This window comes from Centruroides vittatus, unplaced genomic scaffold, assembly GCF_030686945.1.
Source record: "Centruroides vittatus isolate TY-2023 unplaced genomic scaffold, ASM3068694v2 contig_400, whole genome shotgun sequence".
In the NCBI taxonomy this organism is placed as follows: domain Eukaryota; kingdom Metazoa; phylum Arthropoda; class Arachnida; order Scorpiones; family Buthidae; genus Centruroides; species Centruroides vittatus.
This window is the reverse complement of record NW_027122215.1, coordinates 1,992,997-2,012,503: the sequence shown is the minus strand read 5'-3', so window position 1 is coordinate 2,012,503 and position 19,507 is coordinate 1,992,997. Positions and strand designations below refer to the sequence as shown.

General features: G+C 27.7%; 2 protein-coding genes across 5 annotated transcripts in view; both read right to left on the bottom strand.

Annotated features, from left to right (window-relative positions):
* Positions 1-11,091, bottom strand: part of LOC136976439 (nuclear protein MDM1-like) — a 63,662-nt gene extending 52,571 nt beyond the window's left edge. For 2 of the 4 annotated variants that reach the window (XM_067271711.1, XM_067271714.1), the window contains exons 1-2: positions 10,738-11,090; positions 7,233-7,320 (exon numbers count right to left, since the gene is read on the bottom strand). In XM_067271711.1, the coding sequence (XP_067127812.1) occupies positions 7,233-7,320; positions 10,738-10,794 (145 nt within the window). In that variant the 5' untranslated portion in view covers positions 10,795-11,090. Of the gene's footprint in view, positions 1-7,232; positions 7,321-10,737 lie in introns of all 4 variants that reach the window. The other 2 variants (XM_067271712.1, XM_067271713.1) reach the window with 2 other exon arrangements.
* A 2,369-nt stretch (positions 11,092-13,460) lies between these two features.
* LOC136976449 (uncharacterized protein PF3D7_1120600-like) overlaps positions 13,461-19,507 on the bottom strand; it is a 77,895-nt gene continuing 71,848 nt past the window's right edge. The window contains 1 exon segment of the mRNA XM_067271728.1: positions 13,461-16,151. Coding sequence (XP_067127829.1) covers positions 14,553-16,151 — 1,599 coding nt within the window. The 3' untranslated portion in view covers positions 13,461-14,552.

Genomic DNA, 19,507 nt, shown 5'->3' with positions numbered 1-19,507 from the left:
TTGTTAAAATTCATTGCAAATTCGGGGCGAACCCAGGAATTTCATTTAGGGGATGCGCTTCGTATGAACATCGATATCCAAAATCGTTATTTTTAGCATCAAGACAAGAAAATAGCAAATCTTAATAAATGTATTCAAATTCTTTGTGTAAGCGTATTTATTTATTTCAATAAAGTTTTAAACTATCTGGAATTTTAATTCAAATGTACGAAGTAGAATAATTATTAAAATCTGTGCTATTTTTATTGTCAGATCTAGCAACACTGTAGTTATTTCGTTTTCGTATCACAGTTGTTTTGTTGAATTTCAACAGTTTGTTCGCAAACATGTATCATTATTTTATCAGAAAATTTATGCCACAGAAAAGCAAAATGTCTTTCTCGATTACATATAAAGTAGCAACTTCCATTTTGTATTTTGTTGATGCTTTTATTCAGACACAAGAGCAATAACTTGTCTCCTTTTTAAAACGGGTCGGGGTATGGTTAGATCAGCAATTAAATTGTGTGAAAGTTGTACGTCGGGGGGCTAATGGCTGATTGGCAGTCTGCGTCATCAATGATGAGTTGGGGGGCTAACAGTCGGCCCGTGTTTACGCACCTTTAGGTGATAAGACAAGTGTCACTAAGAATAGGTCACAATTATTCTAGTAGGGGGATTTTCAAGTTTAGGATGCTATCTGCTGGGGAAATTATAAGCCAGTTTGCAATACACTATGGGATTGAAACTTGGACTCGCAAATCTAGGTTTGTAGTTGTACTATAGAAAACTTTTTCCACTTAGAATTTTGATCTTAGGGAGTGCGTACTTATATATATTCGAGTATAGATATATATTCGAATATACTGATATATATATATATATATATAGAATTTCAATACTCCCCTGAAATTTTCCTATATATATATATATGTGTGTGTGTGTGTGTGTGTGTGTGTATGTGTGTTTAATCATAATACTATTGCTATATGTAATTACAAGCTCCTTAATACATAGTCAATGAGTAAAAGATCACATATTCTTTATCTATGTTGATATTGCTGTCATGGATAAATGATTGATTAGAATGAATTTGGAAGACGTTCTTTCATGAATGGCTTTGTTCTATTACAATTTCTGAAGAACTATTTATAAGTTTATTATAAAGGGGGAAAACCTTTCGTTTATTGTGCGTTTTAAAAGTACTGTACTCGCATTTCATGCATTTCTATAAAGCAATAAGTTATGACTAACAATACTGTGCAAAAACCTTTCTTATGATATCAAATAAAAAGATACGAGAGGATATACACTAAAGAAAAACAGATAAACGAAGTTAAATACAGAACGTGAAATATATTGATCACAAAAATTTCAAATACAATTGTATATTCTTTTACAAAAATCCAAATTCTATAATACTACAATTTAGTATTGTCCACTTCAGTCGACTTCTATATTCGGGATTGTTCATTATAGCAAATTCTTAAAGAACATTGGTTAGGAGAGAAGAGGCGTACTTTTGTGGAATCAATCAAAAGTTCATCTCCGTCATCTTTTCATGAATAGCGTCGTTCGTGTAAAGGAATTAAGGCAGAAAAGTGGCACTGTACATCAATCATTGTCTATTAGAAATCCCTGAGAGAGATTCAGCTAGGAAAAAAGAAGAATACTTGTTTCCTTAACTACAAAAAATGTCAGTTTTGCTACATTCAACAAAACTGTGATGCATTCGAGTTATAAGCCAAATTCACAAAATTTAATGGTTTATTTAGTGTTGAATGTGGTAACAACGTTCGTTATTGGCGTTAACGAAAATATAAGAATTATTGTCTCCGATATTATTTAGAATAATATAAACATATTCTAACTTATTACAATTATTTCAGATCTTTACTACTTGATTGCTTCTTGTTCTCTCTTTTGTTCTTTGGAATTAAGCAAAAAATTGCTATGGAGAACTTAACACACAGGAACACTTTTTTAAAACTAAAGTCGTCTACTTTTTCCATCGAAAAAGTGTTCCTGTGTGATAAGTTCTCCACAGTAATTTTGTTCATATTCTAGAGCTCACTCCATAAGTCAGTGTTTTTCACCTTTTTTTCTAGAATTGGCACCCCCAACTTGGTAATTGTTTTTTCTTGCAGCAACCCTTCTTTAATATGTATTATAAATATATGTACTGTACAGTTAGATTAAATTGTGTATTGTATTTTAGTATTTTCAATAAAATAGTACAAAATATTAAATAAATTATAACGTTATATACTATATTATAAAAAATTATAAGAATATACAATAACTTTTGATATACACGTAAATCGCGTTAGGTGCTGCTCACTGACCTAAAATTACTGGCATAAGCCAATCCTAAACGAAATACACACATTCGGTTATACCGAAATAACATAAATTATATAAAATATTAATAAAGTTCTTGTTTTTAACCCTTGATTTTTTTTAATTAGACAAATATACAAAAAAAAACACAATACTGATACAATACTGATTTTGGAGCAATTTTTGGCATATTTGAGGACTCCGGTCCAATTTCTTTAGGGACATTATACAGATATAGAACAAATTTTTTAATTAGGAATGAGCAGTGATGCCCCTAAGAAGGCCCCCGACTACTCCTGGGTATAGTCATGCATTAATGTACTTTTAATTTGTATACATATTAATGGCAATTAAGATAATTTAAGAAATTATATCTTATTATAAAATAAATCGAATGTACGCCTAAGTTTGAGATTTTTAATGGTAAATTTTTTTATACACCGTATTTTCCGGGAGTATAATAAGCACGTTTTTCCCCGAAAAATACTATCTGAAAACGGGGTGAGTCTTATACGCCGGTAAATATAGTATTTGAAAGTTTTATCATTATCTGTGAATTAAATTTTTATATTACTAAAACAAGTTTATAAAAGGCTAATGAGCTATAGAAATTATTACACTAATAACATTTAAGATCTACGACGAAAAATTCATATATTAAATCTAAATGAAAATTTATGCGTAAACAAAAATTGTAGTTGTACTAGTTGATAAATTACCCTGTACATTGAAAATGCATCATTAAGTTAAGTATTTGAATTCGTATGAATCTTGAAAGAGAAAAAAAGAAAAAGCGATATCAAGGCCTAAAGTCGTGATATTTGAAGTTTATTCACACGAAAAAAAAAAAAAAAAAAAAGATTAAGAAATTGACCGTCAGAAATACTGTAAAGACGGTCAGAAAAGAACATTTTCTATTTAATTTCCTGGTATTTTCAATTATAGACACTGATTTTCAGATCATAAATCCTACAAATCTACCAATACACAGTACCAATTCGTGTATTGGCAAAAAATAACATTAATTTTGTTGCATCTAATGGAATACAGGCATATAATATTTATGCATTCTATGGATATAATGAGTAAAATAAGCTTTCAAGATTTATTAAATTACTTATTTAAACAGTTTTTAAAAGATTACATAAAAATGATGTGTTAAGATCATTTTTATACCATTTTACTAATTAAATTCATTAGTACAGTACAAATAGTGCTTAGTGGTTAATGCTGTTATGTATAATACTGTTTATTAATAAAAAAAAAAAAAAAAACACATTTACATTCGTAAATTAAATCATCAAAGTGCTTTTAGAACAGCCGATTCAAAGAACATTAAGCTGTTTTTGTGTTAAATCAATAGAGCAACAAACAACATTAATTACAGAAAAATCATACAACTAGTTTTTTCTAGAATAAACTTTTCTAAGATATTCGGAAAATGTCACGAATCTATAAACGGACGTTTTTGTTAATGGGCTAGAAAAAAGGAGATTTTTGTTTAGACTTATCTGGTCTGAATTTTAACTCTTCAAGAATTTATATTTATTGAATATGAATTCTTGAGGATAAAATGCTTTTCCCATTGTATATTTTAATTAAGATTTTATTTAATTTTGGTTTAGAAATGAGAAGAAAATCCAAAATTTTGGTTTTTCTTTCCAACATAAAAAAAATATCAAATAAAATTATTCGTAACTCAAGAAACTATTTTAATAATTCCAAAAAATTATACAAATTTTCAGATTTTTAAACAATTTTATTAAAAATATTGAAAATAAATTTAATTTCTTACATTAAAAAAAATCCATCTTTTAATATAATAACTGAGAAAAATTTGCTATTACAGTCGAACCCCGTTAATACAAAGTCGAAGAGACTTAAAAATTGGCACTTTGTATTATCGAAATTCGTATTAACCGAACTCGTTAACATTGAAATTCCTATCCTCCCTCGCCTACGAGATCGCAAATCTACTTCGCATAAACCGATAACGTAATAACGGGGTTTGACTATACTTTTATTAATAATAATTATGATATATGAAATATTATTAAAAAAACTATATTAATACAGACATAAAACAGAGTTTTATGCTGTAGGGGAGAGCGGGGCTAAAAGTTCCCGGGGTAAGTTGTTCCGATTGAAATAGCTCCACAAGGAAAAAATATATATATAATTAGTAAATATGTCATGAAATCGAACGTTTCTGCGCACCGACGGCAGCTATCTCAATCAGGCCAGTGACGTCCGGTACATTGGAAAGAGAGCCCGTACGTCGCTGATCCACATAAGTAAATATTTTCGTGTTTGATATTTTTGGTATATCTGACAAATTTAAATAATTAGCGATTAGTTGTTTGGTATTTTTATTCAAAAATATATCGAATATCTTGATATACTACGCTAAAACTGTATATGTCTCGTAACCTAATCTAGTAGTTGCTGTTTTGAACCCATGTGTTATCGGGGCTAGATGTTCCCTTCTTTGGGGGCATGTTGTGACCTTGGAACAACTTGCCCCAGTTCATCTGTACCGATAATGCAGTAAAAATAATGTTTTTTTCCTTTTGCAGTATGCGGTCTTATATTCGAAAAACAACACGGGGTTCTGTATCTCAGGAGTTGATGCAAAGAGCTGCAGATGCAGTTATTAAAGATGGTTAAAAAATAAAAACTGTTGCCAGAGAATTAGATATTTGTCATATGACGTTATATAGATTTGTAAAGAAGTTGAAATCTGGAGTAGAAAACGCCGCGATTGGCTACAAAAAAGTAAAATTGGTCTTTATTGAAGAACAGGAAAACAAGTTAGCAGAGTATTTGTTAAATGTAAGCTTTACTGACGAAAGACAAATCTTGGATCAGCCAGGGTCATCAGGAGTTGTAAATTTGCCTGCAACTTCTGGTGTTATACAAGAACTTGGAAAGGATGTTCCTTTCTCCCCTTTTCTTTAAGTAAAAGTTATAAATGTTGAAACGTAAAAATGTTTTCTTTATAATAAATTTAAGAAAAACAACTAATTATTGATAAGATATTATTGATTAGTCTTTAAATACATACTTAGTTAAATAAATTATTGTTTTTTTTTTTTTTTTTTACATATTACACCTTCCATAGATCTTGTAACAATTTGCCCCACCCTGTTAACAACTAGCCCCGAACCGGGGTAAGTTGTTCCTTTCCGACTTTAGGTATTGTATTATTAATTATAAAAAACTTACAAAAAATCAACCCCAAAAACTGTATTTATAGCAAAGTTAGACATATTACTAAATTTTAATCTCTTAATACTTATGCTAGAATTATGTTTCCTTAACAAAATATAAGGTTGATTAAAAAACGGAACTTGTAGCCCCGCTCTCCCCTACTCTATTTTATGTCTATATTATTTAAGTTCATATAAAATACAGATAATATGGACCACATTCTGAAACGTTACTATAAACTCAGAATTGAGACTGAGTTATTTCTAATTTATATTCATTAGAATTATTACTTTATTTTAAAGAAAACGTTTAATACATAGACTATATATTTTCTGAGCTTCGTGGATAGTGGCGAGTTTTTCATAGTGAGAAGTACAGTTGTATAGTTTCGTTCGCCTTCCTCTTCTACCTCTTACTCGTAAAAGTAAGTCTTTCTGTACCTGAAGATTAGATTCATCGGTCAGACGTTCTGAACGATAAATAGTTACACATATTTTTACTTCCTCTAGGAAGCGAGCTCGGAATTCCGAGTTGATATGAAGAATGTTATAGTCTTTGTATCGCTTCAATTAATATATATATATATATATATATATATAAATTTAATAAAGAAAATTGTATTCTAAATAAATACTTTGTAAAGAAAATTCTTTAATGAAAATATATTTTCATTTATAGTTACATGCCCGTAGGTTTTATAGCCTGTTGAAGCAATCGCCATTAAGTGACTATCTGAATTCCTTATGTAACTCAAGACATTCTTTGAATTCAGTAAATATTATTATTATTAAATTCGAATTAGATTTTTCTTTCGTATTTATTTATATTTTCCAAATTAACAGCAGAATTCAATAGAAAAATCTTTCCATTTCGCACGATCATAAATTTCAATTAAGATAGATGACAACATTCCAATTCTTCACTCGAAGATTATTTATGTCTTATGACAAAGTCTACATAATTTTGTGGATTCTTACAAGCCTGTAAGATTATAAGGACTATTTATTTTTCCTTTACAGCATTCACAAACACAATATGCTCTATTAATCATCGAAACGTTACAACTATCAACGTTATCTCTAATATCACTTAGGTCAATCATGGCGGATATATTTAGTTCCTGACGAATCGAATAGGCTTCCATTCTTAATTTCTTAGCATTTATCTTGCGAATTAAACTTATTATAAATGATTCATATACAAATTAACGGCTAAATGATTCATATTATAGAAGAAATAAGCGCGAGAAATAGATTTTTAAAAGATCATTAACAATTTCTCTAGTTCTACACTGAAGTAAGCCTATATTTTAAATACAGAGCGATTCGAAAATCACCATACATAAGCAACGAATTCGCTTTATTATGCGGATATGCAGGTTCTGTGACTTAGGAGTCGCAGAATGTGATCTCTATGGTTACCATTTAACTTAATGCGCATACAAATGCATGTTAACGCATCTGATATAACGTGCAATGCACACCCCAAGTACATTTATTCAGGTTTTTACGGAGACTTTCCATTCATCCTGAAAATATCACTGTGTAGACTTCTTTACTAATTAATCATCTCCATGATAATCTATGTATATAATTAATTTTTTACAGTAAAAATTGATAGATAAAATTACAACAATTTGCCATTAGATGTATCCAATTTTCCATATCAGCAAAATTAGATAACAATATAATATTGTTACTCACATGCTGATGGTGCTTGCTTGATTATATCTGGTTTCCCTGTCTGGTAACTGTCCCTCCACGTGAAATTTTGTTGGTATTCCGAATTCACCTAAAAGAATAAGATAAACAGTAAACGAACGAACATTTTATGCATGCAAATTAGTATTAAATAAAGAGAGAAATGCATTCTAACATTTTAAAAGACAGCAGGAAATTAGTTTCCAGTTTGAATAAAGCATTAATATTCATTAAAGTTTTATTATAAAGATAATGGAAGAACCCATTCCATATGATTTTATACATTAAGCCCACATGTTTTTCGAATTTTGTCTATTACTTCAGTCTTATTTAATTTATATAAATTTTCATCGTATTAGTCGGTATTGCATTAATTATTTTGTTTAATACACAGCTTTTGTATTTACGTAATTTAGAGTAAGTCAAAGGATTACTTGAGGTTTAACGTATGTAGTGAATAAATGAATAATGACTTTTATAGAAATGAATAAATAATAATGTTTAAAGGAAAATGAAAAAATATACATTTTTTAAATAACTTTTTTAGTCCTTTATAACCGAAAGGACAAGTTAATTCTGTAAACTTTCTGCAGAATAAAAATCTGGAACTTGACCAAAATCAAATTTATGGTCCTAAGAATAGATTTTTGGTCATTTTTTCTCTACATTTTGGAATTTTTTTCCTCGCAAACTATGCAATATAATTTACATAAAATGTCTACGTTAGTTTGTTTGTAATGTTTGTAGACAAATTTTCTGTACTTTTCAACTTTTATGAGTTTTTCGATTAAAATAAATAATACATAAAATCACATTTTATCCGATTTTTCTCTTTATGCTCAATGGATATAAAACTGATTTATAGATTTATGGACATTATAGGAACTTCAACCCGATATTGAATCAGGACTACTTTAACTCTATGAGACTTTGACTATTCGACTGACGTTAAAACTGAGCAGACAAGCAGTATTTTCTTAAATTAAATTTTCGATCTTATTTAATTAAATAAATGGATTGAGACACGTTGCAGAACCTTCAGAAATAATAAAGATCAGTTTCTTTTCAGAACTGCAAGAGTTTGTCTTCATAATTTTCACCATATAAACTTTTGTTACTTTTTACATAAATTATCATGTAATTAAGTTTGTTTACTCGGTAAATTTGGAAAAAAATCACAAAAAATTGGAAATTTTTCAATAATCTAAAAATATCTTCATTGTAACCCACTTGTAAGCCATTAATCATATCAAATTATTATTTTCGAACATTGTAAGAACACTAAAACTTACTAAAAATATTTTTATCTCGACATCTTTTATATGATTTATCCGATTAGATATTTTTTAATTGCATTTGTCTACCATCAATAATAAAAAAATATATAAAAAACTCAATCAAACTAAGAGCTTTTTTAAATGTTCTGTTAGAATTTTAAAATTTTCTACACGAAAATTCTTACAGATTCTCAAACTCTCATGCCACAAAGCTATAAAATAAAGCATAAGAAATTTATAAGCATCATGATTTAATACGATTTTAACATTGATTCCTCTTTTTATGGTTCAATTTTCAAGTTGTTTTATAAATAAATTAAAGGATTTATTCTTGAAATTAATACTTGATACAATCCTACATGATTTGGCACTATTTTTATACTTGTCAAATTATGAAAAATCAAATAATATAGAGGTAAAAGCAATCCATTGCAAACCATGTTCTGCAAGACCTTGAATCAGCTTTGAACATAGGCTTACAGTACAGTAGATCATCTTTTAATGGATTATATTCGAGGATTAACAACGTTTTAATCTACAAATTACTTAGGTAAATCTGTTCTATTTTTATATTAGTTATTAGTCTGCGACCTCGAGATTTATTTTTATAAAACTTTGTATTCATCTATTAAATATTTTATAAGAAATCATTAATTTTCTATTACAATCTACCTAACTTTACCAATTGAAAACCATTTAAATTTCTAATTAATCTTTAATAATCTCAATATATACATACGATGATTATTGCAATCAATTTTTAATTAAATTTCTAATTATATAGATTTAATTGAAATTTAATCTGTGCGGATTCTTTTAAATTTTACTTAAAGATATTTTAAGAAACTCAAGATAAAAGAAGAAGAATAAAAAGAGTTGCTTCATTAGATTGTAGATAAAGTTCTTAAGTACTTTTTTGACTATATAAAATTAAATTGCACTGTTTTATGTACTAAAAAAATCAAAGACGGTGAATCAAAAATAGAATTCGATAACGATTTTTTAAACGAGTTAATTTGTACTAAAAAATACTAGTGATTTAGAAGAAGAAGAAGAAGAAGAAGAAATCTACTTGATGAAGGTAAGACGGAATCGATTCTCTTCTTGAGCTAAGTTATATTAAACAATTGTAAACAAATTCTTAGTAAAACAAAGAGAAAAATCCAATATAATTCTTCATTTTTTACTTCTTTTAATAATGAAAAACCGATATTTTTAGAATAATTTATGTTAAAACAATTTAATTTATGCATTTTTAGATAACGTGTAATATTTAACGGACTCCATTACCTCTTGTTCAACATTAGAATCATGAAATCGGATATTGAGCTAATTAGAAATTTATTTATTTCTATTATGCAAAATACTTTTTGGTCTTTTTTTAAAATATTAAAAAACCATTATCGATAGAATATCTACAAAGAATGGAAAAAAAATCGTTCATACATAAACGCGTATAGATCCAGAAAATGTCGACAACTGGAGAAGAGGGGGGAAACAGCAGTAACATTCATAAAAATCAAGCATGGATGTACTTAAAGTAGGAAATAACCGAGATAAAAATTTCAAATATCAAAACAAATTCTTATTTTTTGTTCAGCGACAAAAGGAAATTTCAAAAGAAAAATCGAAAAGTAAAAAGAACCGAAAAAAAGGGAAAAAATGGCAAAAAATTTATACAATTCGATTCAATAGCATTAACGTGTTGTCATCATTTTTTTTTTAAAAAAAAAAGTCATTAAAACCCGCAGTTAGTTAACGATTATTAGTAAATCAGATATTTGAAAAAGGAACTTTAATAATTTAAAACCTTTATCATCTTAGTTAAGTTTGATTGAATAAAAAGGAAATTAACTCGAGATTATTTTTAACAGAAAAAAAAAAGAAGAGAAACTTTTAAAGAAAGATTTGAACGAAAATTTCGTTAGAAGACGTTAAAAATGTCAAGAAATAATTGATTCTTCTTCACCCAAAAACGAAATTAGAAAGGAGTGCAGGCGACAAGGATGATAACACCAACACAAATCGCCATTCGACATTTACTCAACAACATTCGCTCGATTACTTTTATATATAAAAAATACATATAAACTAGCCATTATTATTTTAAACTAATAAAATATATATATAATTTTCCTTCTCCTTAAGCCATTTATTAATGAACTATTAGGGTTAAGTATTATTATTATCTTTTATTTACTTATTTTATTTTTCCCCCCTACAAGACTTACCTTGTCCTCCGTCGGCACGGGACAGACTCGACACAGATTTAAAACAGAATTAATCATCTTTTTCAATCGAAATACTTTCTGCTCGGCAACGTTTAACTAAGTAGTTGCGATAGGACGACGGATTTGCTTTGCTTTGCCCGCTAACTCACGCATTGTGACTACATAGGCAACGTAAGGACGGGCTGGACTCAACCCGGTCGATTGGACTCAGTACTGCGCAAACCTGCATTGCTGTAGTGCATCCCTGTAGCCCCTGTCGAGTAGAACTTTCCCTTAACGATTTCAATTCACCTGAAATTTTATTATTTTTAATTAAATCGTGTTTATTATTATTAATTTCGTTTTCTTAATTATTTAAATTAGGTTTATCACAAATGCCTACCCCACCCTGAAACATTTCTCACGTGCGATTATTATAAAAATTTTAAACCCACGTTCTAAATCGATAGTATGGAATATATATATTTCGGTATTAGAACCGGAATATATATATATATAAATTAATTATTTTTTAAATTAAATTAAGTATAAATATTAATAAATTGACGCTTGTGTAATTTTTAATTCGATATTTTAAAAAAAAGTAATGCTAATTACTTACGTTTTTTGGCTACTTTCGCATGTTCCAAGAAGCTAGAACTATTAATTAGACTGAAGAAATTAGGTCCTGATAATTCCTCTGGCATATATTATTTAAGGATAAATTTAATATAATTTGCTACTTTCGTAAGAAAAACAAAATTATTTTAATTAAATAACTGATGTTTTTAAAACCTTACATAAGAACCATAAAGACATATTTTAGAATTAAATAAGTCCAGTGATAAATAATTAAAACTGAAATAACGTATAATTTAGAAATGTTATAATGCCAAATATTTATAATGTTATTTTTAATATTAAAATATTTTAAATTGTCCCTCATTTATATCTAATATGAAGATTTTGTAGAGAAATAATTTAAGTTTAGATACTTGTAACCAATTCAATGTGCTTCATTTGAATAATTTACATCCACTTACAGTCTCTGAAGTTGGCAGTTTCAATTTACCTTATGAATATTCTTCCAATATATATATAGTGTAGCTAATACTGCTATAAACAATTCATTACGTTCATAGGAGGAAAAATATATGTACTGTACAGTATGTGTATTTTAGTATGTCATATTTGACATTTTATTTTTAAAAAAACATATCTGTATATTATAAATGATGCTAATAAAATATAAACAGTAATAAAACTAAGAGCTTGCCCACTTAAATACTATTAGATAGTAAATAGAAATAAATTTTCAAGATTTAATTTTTTTATAACTTCTCTTCTTTATAAAACTCATTCAATTGCTACTCTAAATGAACTCTTACCACAAAATAAATTCAAAACTACTCACTCTTCATACATATTATGTATGAATGCTCTGAGTAGTGAAGAATTCAAGGTTCTTTGACTCTCACTCATAAAAAAAAATATTATATATATAATTATTTATACAGGATGGTGGTAAAATCTTTGCAATTTTAAACTTGAATATGCATATGAAATGCACTATAAATGGTTTACCAAAGCCTAATTCCTGAAGTGGAATTAAACTTTCTAATGCCATTAACAGTTTTATATTATTTTATATAAAACTGTAAATGTCATGCCAACTTTTTACTTTATTTTCAGATACTTTAATTGAAAATGGTAACAGTGGGAGAAAAGTAACTGTTGTAGTCCGCAGAATTGAAACCCGTAACAGCTCAAGATGCTTCAAAATTTTAAGAATTGAGCTTTTATATGATATTTACTTGTTTTTATCACTTATACATTCAAAGTTATAAGTTGCACAAGGAATATTTATCATCACTTTATATTAATTGTGAATATTTAATTATATATATTAAATTAATTCATATAATCTTCGAAATGATAATACTGTTGAAGCTTTCATAACTGGACACCAGTGGCAATTCTTTTTGAAAAATCCTGCTGCATAAAGCAAAGATTATATCTAATAAAAACTGTAAAGAGAGTGAATGTTCTATAAACCTCATTAAAAAATTGATTCATTATTTGTTCATTAATTAATATAATGATAAATAACAATATATATATATTTTTTTTATTCATTAGAGTTTTTACTTGTAACAAGTAATTTGTGAAATAAACTTTTTCAAGATAATTATATAATGTTTGCATTTAGAAAATTACAAAATTTAAAAATTTTTGAAATTAATTACTCAGAACTAATAACCAAGTAAGAACAATCTACACCAAGCATTCATTAATTGTTGTTTTTTATAATATATTGCTAAATATTCAATTGGTATGTTCTAAAAAAATTAACTTATTAATTACATTTACTTTTTGAATCAAACTGAATCTAAATGCAGAATATAATCAACTTTTTATTAAAGTAATTAAACTTCTTCACAAATTTTAGATGCAAATTAAATTATATATTCGTGTTTTTTAATTTCTAAAATATTTTAATAGCTTAGAATGTCTCCGCCATTAATGACTTGTATACAATTTAATAGTCGTAATTACCAATCGAGGCATTTGGTGCAATTGAAAACATTTTAGAAATTAAAAAACGTTTAAATTTTTGTAATTTAAATGTGAAATTGTCCATGTAAACACTAAAAAATAAAAATCCATTAGCCATTTAGAAGTGCTTCGATCCTTTAGAAACCTTACAATTTATAGATTTTGTATTGAAAGAAAAACACACATGATACCAATAAATGCTTTTTATTTGGTGTTACATGATAAATAGTGCTCAGTGATAAATGCATTATCATACATGATTAAATGATACATAAAACATGATTTTAAAAACATGTCTAAATTGCTATGAATCTACACAGTGGAGACATTGATTCTCCCTGCTTTCCCGCATCTATCATTTGCATGTGACCAGTCAAAACATCCCCAAAACCAAACACATCAAATGAATATATTACAGATTTAATCTAATTTTTAAATTCAAACATTTCTACCAAAACTATATATAATTATATATCAAAGATAATTTTGATATCTATCACAATGACAATGTTTTCAACAATAATATGTATAGATATTTTCTTTGCATATATATATGTATATATATGTATGTATTATATTTTATGTTCATATATATAATATATATATATATATTGTATATATATACCAAAAACATGTATATTTATGTATTTTTGACATGGTCCTATGCACACACAAACACAGATGAATCGGAGGTAGTGTGCAAAGTACAAAAACTATAAATTGTTCTATGAAACAATGGAAAATAGACATGCAGCATTGTCAATGAGTTCTTGATAGTGGATCCAGATGCAATCTACAAATAATTTTTCGTTTTAATCTGTGAAACTAGGTCGTTTTTCTCGGAATGCAGTGGTCTGAATTAAAATGTTAATCCAAAACTTAGAATTTCTAATTATACATATATATATATATATATATGTTTTTTTAAATAATTACTACAAAAAGCATTTATGAGAAATGATATTTCTAAAATATCTATTTGAGTACTTTACACAGATTTTCTTATAAGATTAAATTGATATATTCTTTTTTTGTTTTTTTTTTGGATTTGTAATTATGGAGGAAAACACATAAAAAATGTATATATGATGTGTGATAAAATGGTGAATTTGTTAATATACAATATAATTCTCAAACCTTTGCTGAAAACAAGTGAATCTACAATAGTTCTTTTAGAGTTAAAATGAAAATACCATTTCTTTACATGAAAATTTATCCTTTTTTCATTTTTTTTAATAATTTTTTCTGAATTATTATTTCATAATAATGATTGGCTCTTGCTAGCAATTACTTTGTTCAAAATCATTTTGTACAATCAGTTCATTTTCTACATGAGAAAGAAAGTTTATACAGGATGGATTATCTGTATTGCTGTCCTTGTTTTCATTCTGTACATTATAGTTCTTAACAGTCTCTTGCAAATTTTTACAGTTGTCAATGGTGAGCTTCTCACTATGGACACTTTCTACGAGATTGTTACATAATTCAATAATATCACTATTTAAATCACTGATATTAGAATGTGTCGATACACTACTCTCATCCTCTTTGGATTTCTTTTCTGAGTATTCTTCTACGTAGTCAGCAGTCTTAGAGACAACATCAGTTTGTGAAGTACACTCTTTGCTTTTTGTGTTATCAGTATGATGTGTACATTTTGATGTAGGACAACTTTTGCATTTTGTTGATATTTCTTTGTTGGATATAAATGAATGTGAAAAAGTGTCTAAATTTTGATGTATTATTTTGCAATCACTTTCTATGCTCTGAAAATCACTCAGATTTTTTCCACATGGATTCACTTCTTGACTTTTTGTGCTGCAAATGTCTGTTGTAATAGTTTTTTCAACATTTTCTATCATGATATAAGGCAAATTTTTGTGAATATCGGAAATGTTACTGTCTTTTGCATCAACCACCTCTCTTTTTTCTAACAATTTTTTATGATGATTCAGTTTACTACTTTTAATATTTCCATCCTTTGGTTTTTGTTTTTGATCACTTTTAAAACTGTGCTTTTTGTTACTACTGCATTTATCTTTTTTCCCTTTATCAATTAAATTTTCTTTTTTCTTATCAAATTCTACATGTTTTTCAGATGGTATCTTGGATTTTCTCTCACAGATTTTATTTCCCAATTTTTTATCAGATTTCATATGACAATCTGTGCATTCTTTCAAACTGATCTGTTTCAGGGTTTCTGTCTTTTCTTTATGTTTAATCTTCTCTGTTGCTTCACTTTTGTCAGAATCACTAGCTGATTTGTGAACAGATTTTATAATCACATTTGAATCAGACTTAGTTTTCTTTTTTCCATCAATATTTGATAATTTTTTCTCAGAAGATTTTGGTTTGCATTTTATTTCACTTACTTTATCACTATTTTCTTGAATGATTTTATTACATTTCTTCACATCTTTAGAAACCAACGAAGAATTTTTGGATAATTTTACTTCATTTTTTCTCTTATGCTTAACAGACAAATTCTTTCTCTCACAATGCAATTTGTCATCTTTCCTTTTTTTCTCAGGTGGGCACTTACTGCATATTGATTTGTCAGCATTTCTTTTGTTAGAAATTAGATTTTCATTTAATATCCTATTATTGTTGCAATTTTTAACGAAATGCTCCGAAGTATGATTATTATCTTCTGATTTAACTTCCACAGAATCTGAACACTTTGTTTCATTGTAAACCTCCAAATACTGCTTTAATCTAACATGCCATGCTATGCTGGTTACTGCAGTGACAGTTCGAAACTGATGAATGATGTTACGTGGAAGAAAATAAATGTCATTATCACAAAGTTGAATGCGAGCATACCGAATTCCATCTCTGTGCAACTGATTTAACTTAGCATCCTCTACCCACTGAACACACTGAAAGAAAAAACATAAAAATATTAGAATAACTTAAAATTGATTTACTTATATGTATAAAGTGCTTGTTCAAAGAGAACAAAAGACTAATACTAATACATAAAACAATTTGCATATTAAAATCTAATAAAATATTATAAAAATCACTGTTCAGTATGGAAGTAAAAAGCAAACTTTAAAAATGATCATGTCCTTCTTCCTAATAAATACTTTCTATCTTACATATATTAAGATACAGCTGATCTCAGCTGTATCTTAATATACGTAAGATAGATATTCAGATTCATAAATATTTCAAATAATTTCATTTATTTAAACAATATAAGAGGTAAAAAATATTCAAAAAGTATGTGAATGTCAATTTCTAAAGAACACACAATATCAATTAAGACTGACAATAATTTGATTCATAAACTTAATTGGTATGGGAAAACTTTGATCACAATCACATATTTTATGAATTTTCTTATACTGCTTAAAACAAATTATACAATGGAATACCATTTATATATTTCACATCTACATGTCTTTATCATTTATATGTCATTTTATGTTGGTCCTCAAAACATTCCTTTCAATAGTGAAAGGTTGCATTTACATTACTTCCTTTCTGATAAAAGATAATAGATATTTTAATATTTTTTAAGAAAACACATTCTTTGTACCATTTCACACACTTCACATTCCCAGAATTAAACTGTGTAAGTTTGACTCCACCAAGTGTATTCTCCATGAAAGGAATGATTAATAGATTGGCTGATGAATGTAAAATCTACATAATGATATAGGGAAAGTCTACATTTTTGTAGTGTCCTGAAACAGTAAGAGTCCATAAAAAAAAAATACTTTTTAATGAAACAAGTTTATTTCAAGAATTATCCCCATAAAACAATTCTTAATAATCCTAACAAAAAACAAAATCCCAACAGTTCTTCAAACAAAAAAATTTTTTGTAGACAGTACATCATCCAATACCAGTGGCATTCAAGTTTTGTATACACAAAAATTACTTTGAAATTTATTGCTGTTAATAAGATATGTCAAGTATATGAATGTCTAACCAATCATTAGCCACTGTAACTTAGCAAAAAAAAACATTTCAATAAAAAAGATATTACTACAGTAGAACCTTGATTATCCGGACTTCTATTATCCAGATTTTTGATTATCCGGATTGTTCAAAATAAACATAAATTGTATGAATTTGCCGATTTGCACTTGGCAAATTGCGACACTGTTTATGTACAGTACATACGTGATGGAATGCATGAAACAAAATTTTGAAAAGACCATTAGTAAATTCCAGTAACACAGTAGAAAGTGGTATAGGAGACATTGCGGAAGCAATAGCAGAAATTTCAATATGTGCCGAATGTGACAAAGATGTAACCGAGTGGTTAAATTGCGATGCGAACAATCCTGGATTCCAAATTTTGAATGATGAGGAAATAATAAAAGAAATATCTGCCTCAGATGAACAAGATCGAGAAGACGAAGAAGAGATTTGTAAAGTAAGAGATATTGGTCCTACACATTCTGAAGCTTTTCAGTGCTTAGATGTCGCCATGAAGTGGCTTGAGAGCTAAGAAGAGTGTAACTCAGGATAACTTATATGTCTTAAAAGTATTCGCGATTTAGCAGCTTCAAAAAGAACAGCTAGCTTTAAACAAAAATTGTTAATTGAATTTCTTAATAAAAAATAATTTAATATTGAAGCTATATGTAAATCTAGACAAATAAAAATTATTCAAACTGTATGTACAGTACATGTCTTTCACTGTCAATTATTATTTTTTTTCAATTATCTGGATTTTTCCTTATCCGGACTACCTTCAACCCAATTAGTCCGGATAATAGAAGTTCTACTGTATTTTTCATATTAAAAATATAAAAATAAAAGATAAACATTAAAACATTTGTTAAAGTTTATTGCAAAAACTGTCTTTTCAATTATACATCTCTTTGGTTCAATCCCTTGAGAGAGAAACAAACAGTACTCCACTGTATATTTTTAACAAATCCTTCTTCAATAGATGTTTACTTAATAGATGTTTATCTTAATAAAAGATATATAAAGTAAAATATTTACTTTATGTCATAATATAAACAACTTTATATAAAAATTTAATTCAATTCATGCAAATATTTTCAAAAATATTTCAAAATTTAGGATTCTCTTTTAATTTTTAAAACATAGTATATGAATAGGATAGTGCCTATAAAATTTTAAAAAATTTACATCTAGAAGATCAGATGTACTGGATATGTGAATAAAACTGGTTATTACAATTATATTCATTTTCATAGGAACAACATTAAAGTTTGTGCTCTCTTTGATGCATAATGTTTATAAGTAAGTAAATTTAGCAGAAAGTTCTGTTTAAAGAGGAAACTAAAAATGATAATTATATTCTGTAGAAAAATATTTTCTACAGCTCCAATGCTTTTAATTTAATATCATCATCTACGATAACTATTCAATACTTAAAAAACTGAATTTAATTAAGATTATAAATTACATCATAAATGCAAGAATACCAAATATCTTACTACACTTTAAAGTGATCGACAAATCGCCTTTGTAACAGCATCTTTGAACTTTCACCAAATAAATGCTGTTGTCTTAACCTTAAAACTTTTTCTTTTCGTTACTACTATATTATGGTTCTTGTCAAATGAATAACTCAGAAAAAGTTTATGGTTTTTTGGTACCATAAGCTTCATTTCAACAATAAGAAAGAAGTTTAATAACATTAATATGTATGTCAATAAATGGTGATTGACAACTAAACCAGACTAGTCTTCTCTAACAGATAAAGAATATTGTTTGGCTTTTTACAACCTGCCCTCCTCCCCTATTCCTATTTTAAGCCAGTCTTTATTTCAAACCTATGGTCAAAATTTGTCTTCTGAAAGAGTATTTGAACTAATTCTTTGTTTTAGTTTTAAGATATTTCATACATAATTAATTCTTTCAGTATACTGAAGGCAGGAATTCATGTTTTCATAAGTTAGGTTATGGATGACAGCATCCATTATTTAGAGAGTCCACTATTTAGAGGTAAATATCAGATGTCCTATTTGAAGGGTCTGGGGATTGTAAAAATGTCCATTAAGCAGATGTGTCTCCTATTCAGGAGTGTCCATTAATGGAGGTTTCACTGTACAGTCAAACCTGTTTTTATGCGGTCTTTTTTTGTGCGATTTTTTATTTGTGCGGTATAGTTGGCGACTAGTCTCGTGCGATTCGTCATGTCTCACGTTGACTTATTATAGCTAAATAAACTTATTATAGCATAAATGCACTTATTATAGTAATATTATTGCATGAATATGCGAAAAATGAGATAATTTAC